Source organism: Perissodus microlepis, chromosome 3 (genome assembly GCF_051167445.1).
Source record: "Perissodus microlepis isolate ML-2025 ecotype Zambia chromosome 3, ASM5116744v1, whole genome shotgun sequence".
Classification (NCBI taxonomy): Eukaryota; Metazoa; Chordata; class Actinopteri; order Cichliformes; family Cichlidae; genus Perissodus; species Perissodus microlepis.
In genome coordinates, this window is record NC_140463.1 from 27461732 (window position 1) to 27485546 (window position 23815).

The 23815-nt window shown below is 43.7% G+C and overlaps 1 protein-coding gene across 1 annotated transcript in view; it reads right to left on the bottom strand.

The window, feature by feature from the left end:
• The window catches only part of LOC146390822 (GTPase IMAP family member 9-like), a 34618-nt gene that overhangs the window by 8451 nt on the left and 2352 nt on the right, over positions 1–23815 (bottom strand). The window contains exon 2 of the mRNA XM_084922394.1: positions 22257–23188. Coding sequence (XP_084778520.1) covers positions 22257–23188 — 932 coding nt within the window. The remainder of the gene's footprint in view (positions 1–22256; positions 23189–23815) is intronic.

Sequence of the window (23815 nt, forward strand, 5' to 3'; positions counted from 1 at the left end):
CGTACCCATTCTGCGACTTGGCTTACTCTTTGGATTACCCGTGCTCCTGGCCCTGTTGCTGCAAAGTTTAATGACGCTTTAACTGCTGATATCAGTCTAAATGTGAATGCTACTACACGTCTAAATGTTGCACCGGTTAACCCTGAAACTGAGCCCAATAGAGCACCCGCCATGCTCTCCAATCTAGGTCCTGCCCATTGTGTCAGGTTGTGTACTTTTTGGATCACAAATTCTCTTGCCAATGCTGCTCCAATGTGTAACATTACTTTCAGTTGTGTTATCAATGCTACTGTGTGTTGAATTACAATGCATGCTCTTTGCGACACACACTCTCCTACTGTTATTGCTTTTTGCTTTACCCATGGCCCTGCCTGAGTGGCTCCAATCTCTAATATTCTTTGAAGTGTTAACATCAGTTCAGCTGTGAGAGTTGCACCACCCTGTAAAATGGTCATTCCTAACTGCAAAAAGAAGCCAAATGGATTAGCCACCATACTCCCTAATCCAGCAGCAACCAAATGTTTTATGTTGCTTGCCTTTTGGATTGCCCATGCTGCTGCCCCTCTTACTCCAATGCCGTATGCTGTCTTCGCTGCTCTTATCAGTCCATCTTTGAGTCTTGCTCCAAGCCCTAATATTCTTCCTTGTAACTGCAAAATGGAGCCAAACAAACCACTCACCATGCTTCCAAATCCAGCTCTTAACAGCTGTGCTCCTTTGCTTGCTTTTTCAGTGACCCATTCCAGTAAGTCTTTTAACTTTTGAATTACCCCTGCTCCTGCCCCAGTGGCATCAGTAAATAATGTCGTTTTAAATGCTTTCATTAAGGCTACTGCAAGTGCTGCTCCAATCCCAAATACTTGTCCAATTAACCCGAGGAAGAAGCCAAATGGACCACCCCTCATACTCTCTACACCATTACGTACCCATTCTGCGACTTGGCTTACTCTTTGGATTACCCGTGCTCCTGGCCCTGTTGCTGCAAAGTTTAATGACGCTTTAACTGCTGATATCAGTCTAAATGTGAATGCTACTACACGTCTAAATGTTGCACCGGTTAACCCTGAAACTGAGCCCAATAGAGCACCCGCCATGCTCTCCAATCTAGCTCCTGCCCATTGTGTCAGGTTGTGTACTTTTTGGATCACAAATTCTCTTGCCAATGCTGCTCCAATGTGTAACATTACTTTCAGTTGTGTTATCAATGCTACTGTGTGTTGAATTACAGTGCATGCTCTTTGCGACACACACTCTCCTACTGTTATTGCTTTTTGCTTTACCCATGGTCCTGCCTGAGTGGCTCCAATCTCTAATATTCTTTGAAGTGTTAACATCAGTTCAGCTGTGAGAGTTGCACCACCCTGTAAAATGGTCATTCCTAACTGCAAAAAGAAGCCAAATGGATTAGCCACCATACTCCCTAATCCAGCAGCAACCAAATGTTTTATGTTGCTTGCCTTTTGGATTGCCCATGCTGCTGCCCCTCTTACTCCAATGCCGTATGCTGTCTTCGCTGCTCTTATCAGTCCATCTTTGAGTCTTGCTCCAAGCCCTAATATTCTTCCTTGTAACTGCAAAATGGAGCCAAACAAACCACTCACCATGCTTCCAAATCCAGCTCTTAACAGCTGTACTCCTTTGCTTGCTTTTTCAGTGACCCATTCCAGTAAGTCTTTTAACTTTTGAATTACCCCTGCTCCTGCCCCAGTGGCATCAGTAAATAATGTTGTTTTAAATGCTGTTATTAAGGCTACTGCAAGTGCTGCTCCAATCCCAAATACTTGTCCAATTAACCCGAGGAAGAAGCCAAATGGACCACCCCTCATACTCTCTACACCATTACGTACCCATTCTGCGACTTGGCTTACTCTTTGGATTACCCGTGCTCCTGGCCCTGTTGCTGCAAAGTTTAATGACGCTTTAACTGCTGATATCAGTCTAAATGTGAATGCTACTACACGTCTAAATGTTGCACCGGTTAACCCTGAAACTGAGCCCAATAGAGCACCCGCCATGCTCTCCAATCTAGCTCCTGCCCATTGTGTCAGGTTGTGTACTTTTTGGATCACAAATTCTCTTGCCAATGCTGCTCCAATGTGTAACATTACTTTCAGTTGTGTTATCAATGCTACTGTGTGTTGAATTACAATGCATGCTCTTTGCGACACACACTCTCCTACTGTTATTGCTTTTTGCTTTACCCATGGCCCTGCCTGAGTGGCTCCAATCTCTAATATTCTTTGAAGTGTTAACATCAGTTCAGCTGTGAGAGTTGCACCACCCTGGAAAATGGTCATTCCTAACTGCAAAAAGAAGCCAAATGGATTAGCCACCATACTCCCTAATCCAGCAGCAACCAAATGTTTTATGTTGCTTGCCTTTTGGATTGCCCATGCTGCTGCCCCTCTTACTCCAATGCCGTATGCTGTCTTCGCTGCTCTTATCAGTCCATCTTTGAGTCTTGCTCCAAGCCCTAATATTCTTCCTTGTAACTGCAAAATGGAGCCAAACAAACCACTCACCATGCTTCCAAATCCAGCTCTTAACAGCTGTGCTCCTTTGCTTGCTTTTTCAGTGACCCATTCCAGTAAGTCTTTTAACTTTTGAATTACCCCTGCTCCTGCCCCAGTGGCATCAGTAAATAATGTCGTTTTAAATGCTTTCATTAAGGCTACTGCAAGTGCTGCTCCAATCCCAAATACTTGTCCAATTAACCCGAGGAAGAAGCCAAATGGACCACCCCTCATACTCTCTACACCATTACGTACCCATTCTGCGACTTGGCTTACTCTTTGGATTACCCGTGCTCCTGGCCCTGTTGCTGCAAAGTTTAATGACGCTTTAACTGCTGATATCAGTCTAAATGTGAATGCTACTACACGTCTAAATGTTGCACCGGTTAACCCTGAAACTGAGCCCAATAGAGCACCCGCCATGCTCTCCAATCTAGCTCCTGCCCATTGTGTCAGGTTGTGTACTTTTTGGATCACAAATTCTCTTGCCAATGCTGCTCCAATGTGTAACATTACTTTCAGTTGTGTTATCAATGCTACTGTGTGTTGAATTACAGTGCATGCTCTTTGCGACACACACTCTCCTACTGTTATTGCTTTTTGCTTTACCCATGGTCCTGCCTGAGTGGCTCCAATCTCTAATATTCTTTGAAGTGTTAACATCAGTTCAGCTGTGAGAGTTGCACCACCCTGTAAAATGGTCATTCCTAACTGCAAAAAGAAGCCAAATGGATTAGCCACCATACTCCCTAATCCAGCAGCAACCAAATGTTTTATGTTGCTTGCCTTTTGGATTGCCCATGCTGCTGCCCCTCTTACTCCAATGCCGTATGCTGTCTTCGCTGCTCTTATCAGTCCATCTTTGAGTCTTGCTCCAAGCCCTAATATTCTTCCTTGTAACTGCAAAATGGAGCCAAACAAACCACTCACCATGCTTCCAAATCCAGCTCTTAACAGCTGTGCTCCTTTGCTTGCTTTTTCAGTGACCCATTCCAGTAAGTCTTTTAACTTTTGAATTACCCCTGCTCCTGCCCCAGTGGCATCAGTAAATAATGTTGTTTTAAATGCTGTTATTAAGGCTACTGCAAGTGCTGCTCCAATCCCAAATACTTGTCCAATTAACCCGAGGAAGAAGCCAAATGGACCACCCCTCATACTCTCTACACCATTACGTACCCATTCTGCGACTTGGCTTACTCTTTGGATTACCCGTGCTCCTGGCCCTGTTGCTGCAAAGTTTAATGACGCTTTAACTGCTGATATCAGTCTAAATGTGAATGCTACTACACGTCTAAATGTTGCACCGGTTAACCCTGAAACCGAGCCCAGTAGAGCACCCGCCATGCTCTCCAATCTAGCTCCTGCCCATTGTGTCAGGTTGTGTACTTTTTGGATCACAAATTCTCTTGCCAATGCTGCTCCAATGTCTAACATTACTTTCAGTTGTGTTATCAATGCTACTGTGTGTTGAATTACAATGCATGCTCTTTGCGACACACACTCTCCTACTGTTATTGCTTTTTGCTTTACCCATGGCCCTGCCTGAGTGGCTCCAATCTCTAATATTCTTTGAAGTGTTAACATCAGTTCAGCTGTGAGAGTTGCACCACCCTGGAAAATGGTCATTCCTAACTGCAAAAAGAAGCCAAATGGATTAGCCACCATACTCCCTAATCCAGCAGCAACCAAATGTTTTATGTTGCTTGCCTTTTGGATTGCCCATGCTGCTGCCCCTCTTACTCCAATGCCGTATGCTGTCTTCGCTGCTCTTATCAGTCCATCTTTGAGTCTTGCTCCAAGCCCTAATATTCTTCCTTGTAACTGCAAAATGGAGCCAAACAAACCACTCACCATGCTTCCAAATCCAGCTCTTAACAGCTGTGCTCCTTTGCTTGCTTTTTCAGTGACCCATTCCAGTAAGTCTTTTAACTTTTGAATTACCCCTGCTCCTGCCCCAGTGGCATCAGTAAATAATGTCGTTTTAAATGCTGTTATTAAGGCTACTGCAAGTGCTGCTCCAATCCCAAATACTTGTCCAATTAACCCGAGGAACAAGCCAAATGGACCACCCCTCATACTCTCTACACCATTACGTACCCATTCTGCGACTTGGCTTACTCTTTGGATTACCCGTGCTCCTGGCCCTGTTGCTCCAAAGTTTAATGACGCTTTAACTGCTGATATCAGTCTAAATGTGAATGCTACTACACGTCTAAATGTTGCACCGGTTAACCCTGAAACTGAGCCCAATAGAGCACCCGCCATGCTCTCCAATCTAGCTCCTGCCCATTGTGTCAGGTTGTGTACTTTTTGGATCACAAATGCTCTTGCCAATGCTGCTCCAATGTCTAACATTACTTTCAGTTGTGTTATCAATGCTACTGTGTGTTGAATTACAATGCATGCTCTTTGCGACACACACTCTCCTACTGTTATTGCTTTTTGCTTTACCCATGGCCCTGCCTGAGTGGCTCCAATCTCTAATATTCTTTGAAGTGTTAACATCAGTTCAGCTGTGAGAGTTGCACCACCCTGGAAAATGGTCATTCCTAACTGCAAAAAGAAGCCAAATGGATTAGCCACCATACTCCCTAATCCAGCAGCAACCAAATGTTTTATGTTGCTTGCCTTTTGGATTGCCCATGCTGCTGCCCCTCTTACTCCAATGCTGTATGCTGTCTTCGCTGCTCTTATCAGTCCATCTTTGAGTCTTGCTCCAAGCCCTAATATTCTTCCTTGTAACTGCAAAATGGAGCCAAACAAACCACTCACCATGCTTCCAAATCCAGCTCTTAACAGCTGTGCTCCTTTGCTTGCTTTTTCAGTGACCCATTCCAGTAAGTCTTTTAACTTTTGAATTACCCCTGCTCCTGCCCCAGTGGCATCAGTAAATAATGTCGTTTTAAATGCTGTTATTAAGGCTACTGCAAGTGCTGCTCCAATCCCAAATACTTGTCCAATTAACCCGAGGAACAAGCCAAATGGACCACCCCTCATACTCTCTACACCATTACGTACCCATTCTGCGACTTGGCTTACTCTTTGGATTACCCGTGCTCCTGGCCCTGTTGCTGCAAAGTTTAATGACGCTTTAACTGCTGATATCAGTCTAAATGTGAATGCTACTACACGTCTAAATGTTGCACCGGTTAACCCTGAAACTGAGCCCAATAGAGCACCCGCCATGCTCTCCAATCTAGCTCCTGCCCATTGTGTCAGGTTGTGTACTTTTTGGATCACAAATTCTCTTGCCAATGCTGCTCCAATGTCTAACATTACTTTCAGTTGTGTTATCAATGCTACTGTGTGTTGAATTACAATGCATGCTCTTTGCGACACACACTCTCCTACTGTTATTGCTTTTTGCTTTACCCATGGCCCTGCCTGAGTGGCTCCAATCTCTAATATTCTTTGAAGTGTTAACATCAGTTCAGCTGTGAGAGTTGCACCACCCTGTAAAATGGTCATTCCTAACTGCAAAAAGAAGCCAAATGGATTAGCCACCATACTCCCTAATCCAGCAGCAACCAAATGTTTTATGTTGCTTGCCTTTTGGATTGCCCATGCTGCTGCCCCTCTTACTCCAATGCCGTATGCTGTCTTCGCTGCTCTTATCAGTCCATCTTTGAGTCTTGCTCCAAGCCCTAATATTCTTCCTTGTAACTGCAAAATGGAGCCAAACAAACCACTCACCATGCTTCCAAATCCAGCTCTTAACAGCTGTGCTCCTTTGCTTGCTTTTTCAGTGACCCATTCCAGTAAGTCTTTTAACTTTTGAATTACCCCTGCTCCTGCCCCAGTGGCATCAGTAAATAATGTCGTTTTAAATGCTGTTATTAAGGCTACTGCAAGTGCTGCTCCAATCCCAAATACTTGTCCAATTAACCCGAGGAACAAGCCAAATGGACCACCCCTCATACTCTCTACACCATTACGTACCCATTCTGCGACTTGGCTTACTCTTTGGATTACCCGTGCTCCTGGCCCTGTTGCTCCAAAGTTTAATGACGCTTTAACTGCTGATATCAGTCTAAATGTGAATGCTACTACACGTCTAAATGTTGCACCGGTTAACCCTGAAACTGAGCCCAATAGAGCACCCGCCATGCTCTCCAATCTAGCTCCTGCCCATTGTGTCAGGTTGTGTACTTTTTGGATCACAAATGCTCTTGCCAATGCTGCTCCAATGTCTAACATTACTTTCAGTTGTGTTATCAATGCTACTGTGTGTTGAATTACAATGCATGCTCTTTGCGACACACACTCTCCTACTGTTATTGCTTTTTGCTTTACCCATGGCCCTGCCTGAGTGGCTCCAATCTCTAATATTCTTTGAAGTGTTAACATCAGTTCAGCTGTGAGAGTTGCACCACCCTGGAAAATGGTCATTCCTAACTGCAAAAAGAAGCCAAATGGATTAGCCACCATACTCCCTAATCCAGCAGCAACCAAATGTTTTATGTTGCTTGCCTTTTGGATTGCCCATGCTGCTGCCCCTCTTACTCCAATGCCGTATGCTGTCTTCGCTGCTCTTATCAGTCCATCTTTGAGTCTTGCTCCAAGCCCTAATATTCTTCCTTGTAACTGCAAAATGGAGCCAAACAAACCACTCACCATGCTTCCAAATCCAGCTCTTAACAGCTGTGCTCCTTTGCTTGCTTTTTCAGTGACCCATTCCAGTAAGTCTTTTAACTTTTGAATTACCCCTGCTCCTGCCCCAGTGGCATCAGTAAATAATGTCGTTTTAAATGCTGTTATTAAGGCTACTGCAAGTGCTGCTCCAATCCCAAATACTTGTCCAATTAACCCGAGGAACAAGCCAAATGGACCACCCCTCATACTCTCTACACCATTACGTACCCATTCTGCGACTTGGCTTACTCTTTGGATTACCCGTGCTCCTGGCCCTGTTGCTGCAAAGTTTAATGACGCTTTAACTGCTGATATCAGTCTAAATGTGAATGCTACTACACGTCTAAATGTTGCACCGGTTAACCCTGAAACTGAGCCCAATAGAGCACCCGCCATGCTCTCCAATCTAGCTCCTGCCCATTGTGTCAGGTTGTGTACTTTTTGGATCACAAATTCTCTTGCCAATGCTGCTCCAATGTCTAACATTACTTTCACTTGTGTTATCAATGCTACTGTGTGTTGAATTACAATGCATGCTCTTTGCGACACACACTCTCCTACTGTTATTGCTTTTTGCTTTACCCATGGCCCTGCCTGAGTGGCTCCAATCTCTAATATTCTTTGAAGTGTTAACATCAGTTCAGCTGTGAGAGTTGCACCACCCTGGAAAATGGTCATTCCTAACTGCAAAAAGAAGCCAAATGGATTAGCCACCATACTCCCTAATCCAGCAGCAACCAAATGTTTTATGTTGCTTGCCTTTTGGATTGCCCATGCTGCTGCCCCTCTTACTCCAATGCCGTATGCTGTCTTCGCTGCTCTTATCAGTCCATCTTTGAGTCTTGCTCCAAGCCCTAATATTCTTCCTTGTAACTGCAAAATGGAGCCAAACAAACCACTCACCATGCTTCCAAATCCAGCTCTTAACAGCTGTGCTCCTTTGCTTGCTTTTTCAGTGACCCATTCCAGTAAGTCTTTTAACTTTTGAATTACCCCTGCTCCTGCCCCAGTGGCATCAGTAAATAATGTCGTTTTAAATGCTGTTATTAAGGCTACTGCAAGTGCTGCTCCAATCCCAAATACTTGTCCAATTAACCCGAGGAACAAGCCAAATGGACCACCCCTCATACTCTCTACACCATTACGTACCCATTCTGCGACTTGGCTTACTCTTTGGATTACCCGTGCTCCTGGCCCTGTTGCTGCAAAGTTTAATGACGCTTTAACTGCTGATATCAGTCTAAATGTGAATGCTACTACACGTCTAAATGTTGCACCGGTTAACCCTGAAACTGAGCCCAATAGAGCACCCGCCATGCTCTCCAATCTAGCTCCTGCCCATTGTGTCAGGTTGTGTACTTTTTGGATCACAAATTCTCTTGCCAATGCTGCTCCAATGTCTAACATTACTTTCACTTGTGTTATCAATGCTACTGTGTGTTGAATTACAATGCATGCTCTTTGCGACACACACTCTCCTACTGTTATTGCTTTTTGCTTTACCCATGGCCCTGCCTGAGTGGCTCCAATCTCTAATATTCTTTGAAGTGTTAACATCAGTTCAGCTGTGAGAGTTGCACCACCCTGGAAAATGGTCATTCCTAACTGCAAAAAGAAGCCAAATGGATTAGCCACCATACTCCCTAATCCAGCAGCAACCAAATGTTTTATGTTGCTTGCCTTTTGGATTGCCCATGCTGCTGCCCCTCTTACTCCAATGCCGTATGCTGTCTTCGCTGCTCTTATCAGTCCATCTTTGAGTCTTGCTCCAAGCCCTAATATTCTTCCTTGTAACTGCAAAATGGAGCCAAACAAACCACTCACCATGCTTCCAAATCCAGCTCTTAACAGCTGTGCTCCTTTGCTTGCTTTTTCAGTGACCCATTCCAGTAAGTCTTTTAACTTTTGAATTACCCCTGCTCCTGCCCCAGTGGCATCAGTAAATAATGTCGTTTTAAATGCTGTTATTAAGGCTACTGCAAGTGCTGCTCCAATCCCAAATACTTGTCCAATTAACCCGAGGAACAAGCCAAATGGACCACCCCTCATACTCTCTACACCATTACGTACCCATTCTGCGACTTGGCTTACTCTTTGGATTACCCGTGCTCCTGGCCCTGTTGCTGCAAAGTTTAATGACGCTTTAACTGCTGATATCAGTCTAAATGTGAATGCTACTACACGTCTAAATGTTGCACCGGTTAACCCTGAAACTGAGCCCAATAGAGCACCCGCCATGCTCTCCAATCTAGCTCCTGCCCATTGTGTCAGGTTGTGTACTTTTTGGATCACAAATGCTCTTGCCAATGCTGCTCCAATGTCTAACATTACTTTCAGTTGTGTTATCAATGCTACTGTGTGTTGAATTACAATGCATGCTCTTTGCGACACACACTCTCCTACTGTTATTGCTTTTTGCTTTACCCATGGCCCTGCCTGAGTGGCTCCAATCTCTAATATTCTTTGAAGTGTTAACATCAGTTCAGCTGTGAGAGTTGCACCACCCTGGAAAATGGTCATTCCTAACTGCAAAAAGAAGCCAAATGGATTAGCCACCATACTCCCTAATCCAGCAGCAACCAAATGTTTTATGTTGCTTGCCTTTTGGATTGCCCATGCTGCTGCCCCTCTTACTCCAATGCCGTATGCTGTCTTCGCTGCTCTTATCAGTCCATCTTTGAGTCTTGCTCCAAGCCCTAATATTCTTCCTTGTAACTGCAAAATGGAGCCAAACAAACCACTCACCATGCTTCCAAATCCAGCTCTTAACAGCTGTGCTCCTTTGCTTGCTTTTTCAGTGACCCATTCCAGTAAGTCTTTTAACTTTTGAATTACCCCTGCTCCTGCCCCAGTGGCATCAGTAAATAATGTCGTTTTAAATGCTGTTATTAAGGCTACTGCAAGTGCTGCTCCAATCCCAAATACTTGTCCAATTAACCCGAGGAACAAGCCTAATGGACCACCCCTCATACTCTCTACACCATTACGTACCCATTCTGCGACTTGGCTTACTCTTTGGATTACCCGTGCTCCTGGCCCTGTTGCTCCAAAGTTTAATGACGCTTTAACTGCTGATATCAGTCTAAATGTGAATGCTACTACACGTCTAAATGTTGCACCGGTTAACCCTGAAACTGAGCCCAATAGAGCACCCGCCATGCTCTCCAATCTAGCTCCTGCCCATTGTGTCAGGTTGTGTACTTTTTGGATCACAAATTCTCTTGCCAATGCTGCTCCAATGTCTAACATTACTTTCAGTTGTGTTATCAATGCTACTGTGTGTTGAATGACAATGCATGCTCTTTGCGACACACACTCTCCTACTGTTATTGCTTTTTGCTTTACCCATGGCCCTGCCTGAGTGGCTCCAATCTCTAATATTCTTTGAAGTGTTAACATCAGTTCAGCTGTGAGAGTTGCACCACCCTGGAAAATGGTCATTCCTAACTGCAAAAAGAAGCCAAATGGATTAGCCACCATACTCCCTAATCCAGCAGCAACCAAATGTTTTATGTTGCTTGCCTTTTGGATTGCCCATGCTGCTGCCCCTCTTACTCCAATGCCGTATGCTGTCTTCGCTGCTCTTATCAGTCCATCTTTGAGTCTTGCTCCAAGCCCTAGTATTCTTCCTTGTAACTGCAAAATGGAGCCAAACAAACCACTCACCATGCTTCCAAATCCAGCTCTTAACAGCTGTGCTCCTTTGCTTGCTTTTTCAGTGACCCATTCCAGTAAGTCTTTTAACTTTTGAATTACCCCTGCTCCTGCCCCAGTGGCATCAGTAAATAATGTCGTTTTAAATGCTGTTATTAAGGCTACTGCAAGTGCTGCTCCAATCCCAAATACTTGTCCAATTAACCCGAGGAACAAGCCAAATGGACCACCCCTCATACTCTCTACACCATTACGTACCCATTCTGCGACTTGGCTTACTCTTTGGATTACCCGTGCTCCTGGCCCTGTTGCTCCAAAGTTTAATGATGCTTTAACTGCTGATATCAGTCTAAATGTGAATGCTACTACACGTCTAAATGTTGCACCGGTTAACCCTGAAACTGAGCCCAATAGAGCACCCGCCATGCTCTCCAATCTAGCTCCTGCCCATTGTGTCAGGTTGTGTACTTTTTGGATCACAAATTCTCTTGCCAATGCTGCTCCAATGTCTAACATTACTTTCAGTTGTGTTATCAATGCTACTGTGTGTTGAATTACAATGCATGCTCTTTGCGACACACACTCTCCTACTGTTATTGCTTTTTGCTTTACCCATGGCCCTGCCTGAGTGGCTCCAATCTCTAATATTCTTTGAAGTGTTAACATCAGTTCAGCTGTGAGAGTTGCACCACCCTGTAAAATGGTCATTCCTAACTGCAAAAAGAAGCCAAATGGATTAGCCACCATACTCCCTAATCCAGCAGCAACCAAATGTTTTATGTTGCTTGCCTTTTGGATTGCCCATGCTGCTGCCCCTCTTACTCCAATGCCGTATGCTGTCTTCGCTGCTCTTATCAGTCCATCTTTGAGTCTTGCTCCAAGCCCTAATATTCTTCCTTGTGACTGCAAAATGGAGCCAAACAAACCACTCACCATGCTTCCAAATCCAGCTCTTAACAATTGTGTTCCTTTGCTTGCTTTTTCTGTGACCCATTCCAGTAAGTCTTTTAACTTTTGAATTACCCCTGCTCCTGCCCCAGTGGCATCAGTAAATAATGTTGTTTTAAATGCTGTTATTAAGGCTACTGCAAGTGCTGCTCCAATCCCAAATACTTGTCCAATTAACCCGAGGAACAAGCCAAATGGACCGCCCCTCATGCTCTCTACACCATTACGTACCCATTCTGCGACTTGGCTTACTCTTTGGATTACCCGTGCTCCTGGCCCTGTTGCTGCAAAGTTTAATGACGCGTTAACTGCTGATATCAGTCTAAATGTGAATGCTACTACACGTCTAAATGTTGCACCGGTTAACCCTGAAACTGAGCCCAATAGAGCACCCGCCATGCTCTCCAATCTAGCTCCTGCCCATTGTGTCAGGTTGTGTACTTTTTGGATCACAAATTCTCTTGCCAATGCTGCTCCAATGTCTAACATTACTTTCAGTTGTGTTATCAATGCTACTGTGTGTTGAATGACAATGCATGCTCTTTGCGACACACACTCTCCTACTGTTATTGCTTTTTGCTTTACCCATGGCCCTGCCTGAGTGGCTCCAATCTCTAATATTCTTTGAAGTGTTAACATCAGTTCAGCTGTGAGAGTTGCACCACCCTGGAAAATGGTCATTCCTAACTGCAAAAAGAAGCCAAATGGATTAGCCACCATACTCCCTAATCCAGCAGCAACCAAATGTTTTATGTTGCTTGCCTTTTGGATTGCCCATGCTGCTGCCCCTCTTACTCCAATGCCGTATGCTGTCTTCGCTGCTCTTATCAGTCCATCTTTGAGTCTTGCTCCAAGCCCTAATATTGTTCCTTGTAACTGCAAAATGGAGCCAAACAAACCACTCACCATGCTTCCAAATCCAGCTCTTAACAGCTGTGCTCCTTTGCTTGCTTTTTCAGTGACCCATTCCAGTAAGTCTTTTAACTTTTGAATTACCCCTGCTCCTGCCCCAGTGGCATCAGTAAATAATGTCGTTTTAAATGCTGTTATTAAGGCTACTGCAAGTGCTGCTCCAATCCCAAATACTTGTCCAATTAACCCGAGGAACAAGCCAAATGGACCACCCCTCATACTCTCTACACCATTACGTACCCATTCTGCGACTTGGCTTACTCTTTGGATTACCCGTGCTCCTGGCCCTGTTGCTCCAAAGTTTAATGACGCTTTAACTGCTGATATCAGTCTAAATGTGAATGCTACTACACGTCTAAATGTTGCGCCGGTTAACCCTGAAACTGAGCCCAATAGAGCACCCGCCATGCTCTCCAATCTAGCTCCTGCCCATTGTGTCAGGTTGTGTACTTTTTGGATCACAAATTCTCTTGCCAATGCTGCTCCAATGTCTAACATTACTTTCAGTTGTGTTATCAATGCTACTGTGTGTTGAATGACAATGCATGCTCTTTGCGACACACACTCTCCTACTGTTATTGCTTTTTGCTTTACCCATGGCCCTGCCTGAGTGGCTCCAATCTCTAATATTCTTTGAAGTGTTAACATCAGTTCAGCTGTGAGAGTTGCACCACCCTGGAAAATGGTCATTCCTAACTGCAAAAAGAAGCCAAATGGATTAGCCACCATACTCCCTAATCCAGCAGCAACCAAATGTTTTATGTTGCTTGCCTTTTGGATTGCCCATGCTGCTGCCCCTCTTACTCCAATGCCGTATGCTGTCTTCGCTGCTCTTATCAGTCCATCTTTGAGTCTTGCTCCAAGCCCTAATATTGTTCCTTGTAACTGCAAAATGGAGCCAAACAAACCACTCACCATGCTTCCAAATCCAGCTCTTAACAGCTGTGCTCCTTTGCTTGCTTTTTCAGTGACCCATTCCAGTAAGTCTTTTAACTTTTGAATTACCCCTGCTCCTGCCCCAGTGGCATCAGTAAATAATGTCGTTTTAAATGCTGTTATTAAGGTTACTGCAAGTGCTGCTCCAATCCCAAATACTTGTCCAATTAACCCGAGGAACAAGCCAAATGGACCACCCCTCATACTCTCTACACCATTACGTACCCATTCTGCGACTTGGCTTACTCTTTGGATTACCCGTGCTCCTGGCCCTGTTGCTGCAAAGTTTAATGACGCTTTAACTGCTGATATCAGTCTAAATGTGAATGCTACTACACGTCTAAATGTTGCACCGGTTAACCCTGAAACTGAGCCCAATAGAGCACCCGCCATGCTCTCCAATCTAGCTCCTGCCCATTGTGTCAGGTTGTGTACTTTTTGGATCACAAATTCTCTTGCCAATGCTGCTCCAATGTCTAACATTACTTTCAGTTGTGTTATCAATGCTACTGTGTGTTGAATGACAATGCATGCTCTTTGCGACACACACTCTCCTACTGTTATTGCTTTTTGCTTTACCCATGGCCCTGCCTGAGTGGCTCCAATCTCTAATATTCTTTGAAGTGTTAACATCAGTTCAGCTGTGAGAGTTGCACCACCCTGGAAAATGGTCATTCCTAACTGCAAAAAGAAGCCAAATGGATTAGCCACCATACTCCCTAATCCAGCAGCAACCAAATGTTTTATGTTGCTTGCCTTTTGGATTGCCCATGCTGCTGCCCCTCTTACTCCAATGCCGTATGCTGTCTTCGCTGCTCTTATCAGTCCATCTTTGAGTCTTGCTCCAAGCCCTAATATTGTTCCTTGTAACTGCAAAATGGAGCCAAACAAACCACTCACCATGCTTCCAAATCCAGCTCTTAACAGCTGTGCTCCTTTGCTTGCTTTTTCAGTGACCCATTCCAGTAAGTCTTTTAACTTTTGAATTACCCCTGCTCCTGCCCCAGTGGCATCAGTAAATAATGTTGTTTTAAATGCTGTTATTAAGGCTACTGCAAGTGCTGCTCCAATCCCAAATACTTGTCCAATTAACCCGAGGAACAAGCCAAATGGACCACCCCTCATACTCTCCACACCATTACGTACCCATTCTGCGACTTGGCTTACTCTTTGGATTACCCGTGCTCCTGGCCCTGTTGCTCCAAAGTTTAATGACGCTTTAACTGCTGATATCAGTCTAAATGTGAATGCTACTACACGTCTAAATGTTGCGCCGGTTAACCCTGAAACTGAGCCCAATAGAGCACCCGCCATGCTCTCCAATCTAGCTCCTGCCCATTGTGTCAGGTTGTGTACTTTTTGGATCACAAATTCTCTTGCCAATGCTGCTCCAATGTCTAACATTACTTTCAGTTGTGTTATCAATGCTACTGTGTGTTGAATTACAATGCATGCTCTTTGCGACACACACTCTCCTACTGTTATTGCTTTTTGCTTTACCCATGGCCCTGCCTGAGTGGCTCCAATCTCTAATATTCTTTGAAGTGTTAACATCAGTTCAGCTGTGAGAGTTGCACCACCCTGGAAAATGGTCATTCCTAACTGCAAAAAGAAGCCAAATGGATTAGCCACCATACTCCCTAATCCAGCAGCAACCAAATGTTTTATGTTGCTTGCCTTTTGGATTGCCCATGCTGCTGCCCCTCTTACTCCAATGCCGTATGCTGTCTTCGCTGCTCTTATCAGTCCATCTTTGAGTCTTGCTCCAAGCCCTAATATTGTTCCTTGTAACTGCAAAATGGAGCCAAACAAACCACTCACCATGCTTCCAAATCCAGCTCTTAACAGCTGTGCTCCTTTGCTTGCTTTTTCAGTGACCCATTCCAGTAAGTCTTTTAACTTTTGAATTACCCCTGCTCCTGCCCCAGTGGCATCAGTAAATAATGTCGTTTTAAATGCTGTTATTAAGGCTACTGCAAGTGCTGCTCCAATCCCAAATACTTGTCCAATTAACCCGAGGAACAAGCCAAATGGACCACCCCTCATACTCTCTACACCATTACGTACCCATTCTGCGACTTGGCTTACTCTTTGGATTACCCGTGCTCCTGGCCCTGTTGCTCCAAAGTTTAATGACGCTTTAACTGCTGATATCAGTCTAAATGTGAATGCTACTACACGTCTAAATGTTGCGCCGGTTAACCCTGAAACTGAGCCCAATAGAGCACCCGCCATGCTCTCCAATCTAGCTCCTGCCCATTGTGTCAGGTTGTGTACTTTTTGGATCACAAATTCTCTTGCCAATGCTGCTCCAATGTCTAACATTACTTTCAGTTGTGTTATCAATGCTACTGTGTGTTGAATTACAATGCATGCTCTTTGCGACACACACTCTCCTACTGTTATTGCTTTTTGCTTTACCCATGGCCCTGCCTGAGTGGCTCCAATCTCTAATATTCTTTGAAGTGTTAACATCAGTTCAGCTGTGAGAGTTGCACCACCCTGGAAAATGGTCATTCCTAACTGCAAAAAGAAGCCAAATGGATTAGCCACCATACTCCCTAATCCAGCAGCAACCAAATGTTTTATGTTGCTTGCCTTTTGGATTGCCCATGCTGCTGCCCCTCTTACTCCAATGCCGTATGCTGTCTTCGCTGCTCTTATCAGTCCATCTTTGAGTCTTGCTCCAAGCCCTAATATTGTTCCTTGTAACTGCAAAATGGAGCCAAACAAACCACTCACCATGCTTCCAAATCCAGCTCTTAACAGCTGTGCTCCTTTGCTTGCTTTTTCAGTGACCCATTCCAGTAAGTCTTTTAACTTTTGAATTACCCCTGCTCCTGCCCCAGTGGCATCAGTAAATAATGTCGTTTTAAATGCTGTTATTAAGGCTACTGCAAGTGCTGCTCCAATCCCAAATACTTGTCCAATTAACCCGAGGAACAAGCCAAATGGACCACCCCTCATACTCTCTACACCATTACGTACCCATTCTGCGACTTGGCTTACTCTTTGGATTACCCGTGCTCCTGGCCCTGTTGCTCCAAAGTTTAATGACGCTTTAACTGCTGATATCAGTCTAAATGTGAATGCTACTACACGTCTAAATGTTGCGCCGGTTAACCCTGAAACTGAGCCCAATAGAGCACCCGCCATGCTCTCCAATCTAGCTCCTGCCCATTGTGTCAGGTTGTGTACTTTTTGGATCACAAATGCTCTTGCCAATGCTGCTCCAATGTCTAACATTACTTTCAGTTGTGTTATCAATGCTACTGTGTGTTGAATTACAATGCATGCTCTTTGCGACACACACTCTCCTACTGTTATTGCTTTTTGCTTTACCCATGGCCCTGCCTGAGTGGCTCCAATCTCTAATATTCTTTGAAGTGTTAACATCAGTTCAGCTGTGAGAGTTGCACCACCCTGTAAAATGGTCATTCCTAACTGCAAAAAGAAGCCAAATGGATTAGCCACCATACTCCCTAATCCAGCAGCAACCAAATGTTTTATGTTGCTTGCCTTTTGGATTGCCCATGCTGCTGCCCCTCTTACTCCAATGCCGTATGCTGTCTTCGCTGCTCTTATCAGTCCATCTTTGAGTCTTGCTCCAAGCCCTAATATTCTTCCTTGTAACTGCAAAATAGAGCCAAACAAACCACTCACCATGCTTCCAAATCCAGCTCTTAACAATTGTGTTCCTTTGCTTGCTTTTTCTGTGACCCATTCCAGTAAGTCTTTTAACTTTTGAATTACCCCTGCTCCTGCCCCAGTGGCATCAGTAAATAATGTTGTTTTAAATGCTGTTATTAAGGCTACTGCAAGTGCTGCTCCAATCCCAAATACTTGTCCAATTAACCCGAGGAACAAGCCAAATGGACCGCCCCTCATGCTCTCTACACCATTACGTACCCATTCTGCGACTTGGCTTACTCTTTGGATTACCCGTGCTCCTGGCCCTGTTGCTCCAAAGTTTAATGACGCTTTAACTGCTGATATCAGTCTAAATGTGAATGCTACTACACGTCTAAATGTTGCACCGGTTAACCCTGAAACTGAGCCCAATAGAGCACCCGCCATGCTCTCCAATCTAGCTCCTGCCCATTGTGTCAGGTTGTGTACTTTTTGGATCACAAATTCTCTTGCCAATGCTGCTCCAATGTCTAACATTACTTTCAGTTGTGTTATCAATGCTACTGTGTGTTGAATTACAATGCATGCTCTTTGCGACACACACTCTCCTACTGTTATTGCTTTTTGCTTTACCCATGGCCCTGCCTGAGTGGCTCCAATCTCTAATATTCTTTGAAGTGTTAACATCAGTTCAGCTGTGAGAGTTGCACCACCCTGTAAAATGGTCATTCCTAACTGCAAAAAGAAGCCAAATGGATTAGCCACCATACTCCCTAATCCAGCAGCAACCAAATGTTTTATGTTGCTTGCCTTTTGGATTGCCCATGCTGCTGCCCCTCTTACTCCAATGCCGTATGCTGTCTTCGCTGCTCTTATCAGTCCATCTTTGAGTCTTGCTCCAAGCCCTAATATTCTTCCTTGTAACTGCAAAATGGAGCCAAACAAACCACTCACCATGCTTCCAAATCCAGCTCTTAACAGCTGTGCTCCTTTGCTTGCTTTTTCAGTGACCCATTCCAGTAAGTCTTTTAACTTTTGAATTACCCCTGCTCCTGCCCCAGTGGCATCAGTAAATAATGTCGTTTTAAATGCTGTTATTAAGGCTACTGCAAGTGCTGCTCCAATCCCAAATACTTGTCCAATTAACCCGAGGAACAAGCCAAATGGACCACCCCTCATACTCTCTACACCATTACGTACCCATTCTGCGACTTGGCTTACTCTTTGGATTACCCGTGCTCCTGGCCCTGTTGCTCCAAAGTTTAATGACGCTTTAACTGCTGATATCAGTCTAAATGTGAATGCTACTACACGTCTAAATGTTGCGCCGGTTAACCCTGAAACTGAGCCCAATAGAGCACCCGCCATGCTCTCCAATCTAGCTCCTGCCCATTGTGTCAGGTTGTGTACTTTTTGGATCACAAATGCTCTTGCCAATGCTGCTCCAATGTCTAACATTACTTTCAGTTGTGTTATCAATGCTACTGTGTGTTGAATTACAATGCATGCTCTTTGCGACACACACTCTCCTACTGTTATTGCTTTTTGCTTTACCCATGGCCCTGCCTGAGTGGCTCCAATCTCTAATATTCTTTGAAGTGTTAACATCAGTTCAGCTGTGAGAGTTGCACCACCCTGTAAAATGGTCATTCCTAACTGCAAAAAGAAGCCAAATGGATTAGCCACCATACTCCCTAATCCAGCAGCAACCAAATGTTTTATGTTGCTTGCCTTTTGGATTGCCCATGCTGCTGCCCCTCTTACTCCAATGCCGTATGCTGTCTTCGCTGCTCTTATCAGTCCATCTTTGAGTCTTGCTCCAAGCCCTAATATTCTTCCTTGTAACTGCAAAATGGAGCCAAACAAACCACTCACCATGCTTCCAAATCCAGCTCTTAACAATTGTGTTCCTTTGCTTGCTTTTTCTGTGACCCATTCCAGTAAGTCTTTTAACTTTTGAATTACCCCTGCTCCTGCCCCAGTGGCATCAGTAAATAATGTTGTTTTAAATGCTGTTATTAAGGCTACTGCAAGTGCTGCTCCAATCCCAAATACTTGTCCAATTAACCCGAGGAACAAGCCAAATGGACCGCCCCTCATGCTCTCTACACCATTACGTACCCATTCTGCGACTTGGCTTACTCTTTGGATTACCCGTGCTCCTGGCCCTGTTGCTCCAAAGTTTAATGACGCTTTAACTGCTGATATCAGTCTAAATTTGAATGCTACTACACGTCTAAATGTTGCACCGGTTAACCCTGAAACTGAGCCCAATAGAGCACCCGCCATGCTCTCCAATCTAGCTCCTGCCCATTGTGTCAGGTTGTGTACTTTTTGGATCACAAATGCTCTTGCCAATGCTGCTCCAATGTCTAACATTACTTTCAGTTGTGTTATCAATGCTACTGTGTGTTGAATTACAATGCATGCTCTTTGCGACACACACTCTCCTACTGTTATTGCTTTTTGCTTTACCCATGGCCCTGCCTGAGTGGCTCCAATCTCTAATATTCTTTGAAGTGTTAACATCAGTTCAGCTGTGAGAGTTGCACCACCCTGGAAAATGGTCATTCCTAACTGCAAAAAGAAGCCAAATGGATTAGCCACCATACTCCCTAATCCAGCAGCAACCAAATGTTTTATGTTGCTTGCCTTTTGGATTGCCCATGCTGCTGCCCCTCTTACTCCAATGCCGTATGCTGTCTTCGCTGCTCTTATCAGTCCATCTTTGAGTCTTGCTCCAAGCCCTAATATTCTTCCTTGTAACTGCAAAATGGAGCCAAACAAACCACTCACCATGCTTCCAAATCCAGCTCTTAACAGCTGTGCTCCTTTGCTTGCTTTTTCAGTGACCCATTCCAGTAAGTCTTTTAACTTTTGAATTACCCCTGCTCCTGCCCCAGTGGCATCAGTAAATAATGTCGTTTTAAATGCTGTTATTAAGGCTACTGCAAGTGCTGCTCCAATTCCAAATACTAGTCCAATTAACCCGAGGAACAAGCCAAATGGACCACCCCTCATGCTCTCTACACCATTACGTACCCATTCTGCTACTTGGCTTACTCTTTGGATTACCCGTGCTCCTGGCCCTGTTGCTCCAAAGTTTAATGACGCTTTAACTGCTGATATCAGTCTAAATGTGAATGCTACTACACGTCTAAATGTTGCGCCGGTTAACCCTGAAACTGAGCCCAATAGAGCACCTTTTGTGCTACTTCGTTTACCATCTACAAATTCTTTATACTTGCCTTTTTCTTTCTTTACCTTCTTTCCTGGCACTAGTGCTGCAATGTTTAATGCTTCTTTCGGTGCTCTTATTAATTTTAATATATGTCCTCCACCACACCTTAAAACTATTTTTGTTTTCCCAAAGAATAAGCCAAATGGCTTATCCAACATTCTCCTAAAACCACCAAGTAGCCATTCTGCTTCTTTGCTTCCTTCTTTAATTACCCATTCTGCTACTATTCTTGCTTTTTTTATTACCCATGCTGTTGCCAGTGCCAGTCCTACATTTAATGATGTTATCTGTTTATCTCTGAGTATTGCTCTACCCATTAATATTGTTCCTCCTAACCCTAACATTAACCCAAACAAAGCAACCATGATTCTTTCTAATCCAGTAGCTGCCCCTTCTGCGTCATAGCTTACTTCTTGCATTACCACTGTTGCTACTTCTGCTTCATAGCTTACTTCTTGCATTACCACTGTTGCTACTTCTGCTTCATAGCTTACTTCTTGCATTACCACTGTTGCTACTTCTGCTTCATAGCTTACTTCTTGCATTACCACTGTTGCTACTTCTGCTCCATAGCTTACTTCTTGCATTACCACTGTCGCTACTTCTGCTTCTCCATTGCCTAATTCCATTGTAAATAACACTATCAGTCCAACTGTGAGTGCACCTAACACTATTCCTGCTGACCATGAACAGAAGTCAAACTGAGCACCCATCATGCTTTCTAAACCACCACCTATCCATGCTAACCCTTTGACTAATTTTTGCATTGTTCTTTTAGCTACTTTCCATGGTTTCAGGATTACACATGCTCCTGCATCTGCCACTCCAATGTCTAATATGATTTTTATCGCTTTTATCAGTAATACTGTAATTGCTCCTTTACCCTCTAATATTTTTACTCCTAATTTTAAAACCAACAAAAATGGAGCATGCACAATGCTCCTTAATCCACCACCTACTATTTCAGTCTTTTTCCTTAATTTTTGTATTGCCCATTCTGTTCCTCTGCTAACCTTTTTGATTGCTTTTTCCTCTGGCACTCTAATGTCTAATGCGTTTTTGAGTTGTGTTGTTAGACTTTTTATGAATGCTGCTACACTCTTTAATATTGTTACTGCTAATGCTAAAACCAAGCCAATTAGAGCACCCACCAGTCTCCCTAATTTACGACCTGCCCATTCTGTTCCTGTCCTTAGTTTTTCCATTACTCCTGGTTCGGCTTCTGCTGCTCCAATGTTTAATGCTGTTTTCAGTTCTTTTAACAGTTCAATTGCGAGTATTGCGCCTGCCCATACTATTGTTCCTACTAACTCTAAAAACAAGCTAATTAGAGCACCCACCATGCTTCCCAATCTACCACCTACCCATTCTGTTTCTTCGGTTACTTTTTGCATTACCCACGCTCCTGGCCCTTCTCTTCCAACATGTAATGCTGTTTTCATTGCTCTTTTCAGTCCTACTATGAGTGTTGCTCCACCACCTAATAATGTTCCTATAAGGAAGCCAAAATTTGCATTCACCATCTTGACTAGTCCACCACCAGCACTTTCTCCTCCTTTGCTTAACTTTTGCAAAACCTGTTGTACTACCTTGCTTATTATTTGCATTACCCACTTGTTTATTTCTTGCATTATCAATGTCCCTGCCCCTATTGCTTCTATGGCTAATGCTGCTTTAAAGGCTGTTATTAATCTTATTTTGAATGCCACTACACTCATAAATCCTGTTCTTGTTAGCCAAAAAAAGATTTCAAATAGAGCACACATCATGCTACCTAATCCACCGCTTACCCCTGGTTTAGTTTTTGTTTTTGTCTCTGTAATTTCTATTTGTCGTTCTCCTTTTCTTGCAACTTCTTCTTTCCTCCTTTCCTTTTCCGTTGATGGTTTGTGTTCATCTAGCTCTTTTGTCATTTCTTCCGTTTTTCTTTCTTTTTCTTCATTTTCTCCTTCATCTTTATCTTTTGCAGTGCTTCCTTCTTGCGCTTTATTTGTTGTTCCCGGGGTTAAAACCACGACAATTGGCCCGAAGAAGGCATTTGCCACTGATTCTGCGGCATGACCTTTAAATTTGATCAATCCATTATTATAGACACTGTGGCTAGACTTTTTGCAGGAATTTCCTTGTGGTAACATCTTACTGGTGTAACACTTTCCTTTATTTTCTTTAACTATCTGATCCACTGTGTTTAGGAGTGCCACCACCTGGGACTGGTCTCTAAAAGATTCCCCCAATTTGCTATACTTGTTATCAATGAAATGGTATCGACCCTTGATTTTCATGACCAAATCACTCAAACATTTATTCTGAGCCATCAACTTCTGAGTCTTCATTCCTTCTGGGAGAGTGTCTTCCTGAGTAAAGACAACTGCAGCATATTTAAAAACTTCCTCTGAGAAATATTGGCTTATTTTCTCAATGACAGCCTGCTGCTGCTCTGTGGATTTCTCCACATTGAGCACAATGAGAAAAGCATGAGGCCCTGGAATGCATTCACTGACAGACTTCAATATTTCAAGCTTACGCTTCTCCTCTGAACCACATGGGGCATAGAAATCAGGAGTGTTGACCAAGGTTATCCGTCTTCCATGGAGAGATTTGGACTCAGCTTGGCATTCCGTATTGTCAACCTTGAACAGATCTTCTCCAAATATAGTGTTTGCTAGACTGTTTTTCCCAGCTTCAGTGGCTCCCAGCAGGACAATCCTGTACAATTTTTGCACTGGAAGGAAATAAAGACAGAAAATGAATAATGTTTGTTTAATGCTGTTCCGGTACTGAGTCTGACGAATGTATTAAGCATTAGCAAGGTAGTATTGAAGGATAACTGAAGAGTAGTATGTAACTTATATATACCAATATAAACGTTTATTCTTATATTATTATGTTTGCATAATAAAAAACATATTTATATGTTCTGTATCTCCCTGTGCTTTTTCTGTATCATTTTTCGTTGTAAAGATAGCTACAATCTTGATCATTAAATATATAAATTTGCTTTTAAATGCTTTGTTAATGTCACACAGTGGAAATTTGTATTTATCTTGTGTATTGGTTTTATTCTGATTTTTAGTGTTTATTTATGAGGGTAGTTTTATTTGCATGGTTTTATTCTGTTTTTATTGCATGGTTTTTAGTGTTTTATTTGGCATGGTTTTAATCCATTGTGGACTGGCTGCGCATGGGACAAATTAGCTGATAGGGATCACCTGCTGAGGCATGGGTGTGTCCAGAGGTGGTCTATCAGCGGTGTGAAGACCTTTTAAAAGCAGGCTAGCTGAGCACTGGAGGAGAGAGGCCCCAGACTGGAAGAGGAATGCTAGATGGCCAGGTGAAAAAAAGGGACCCC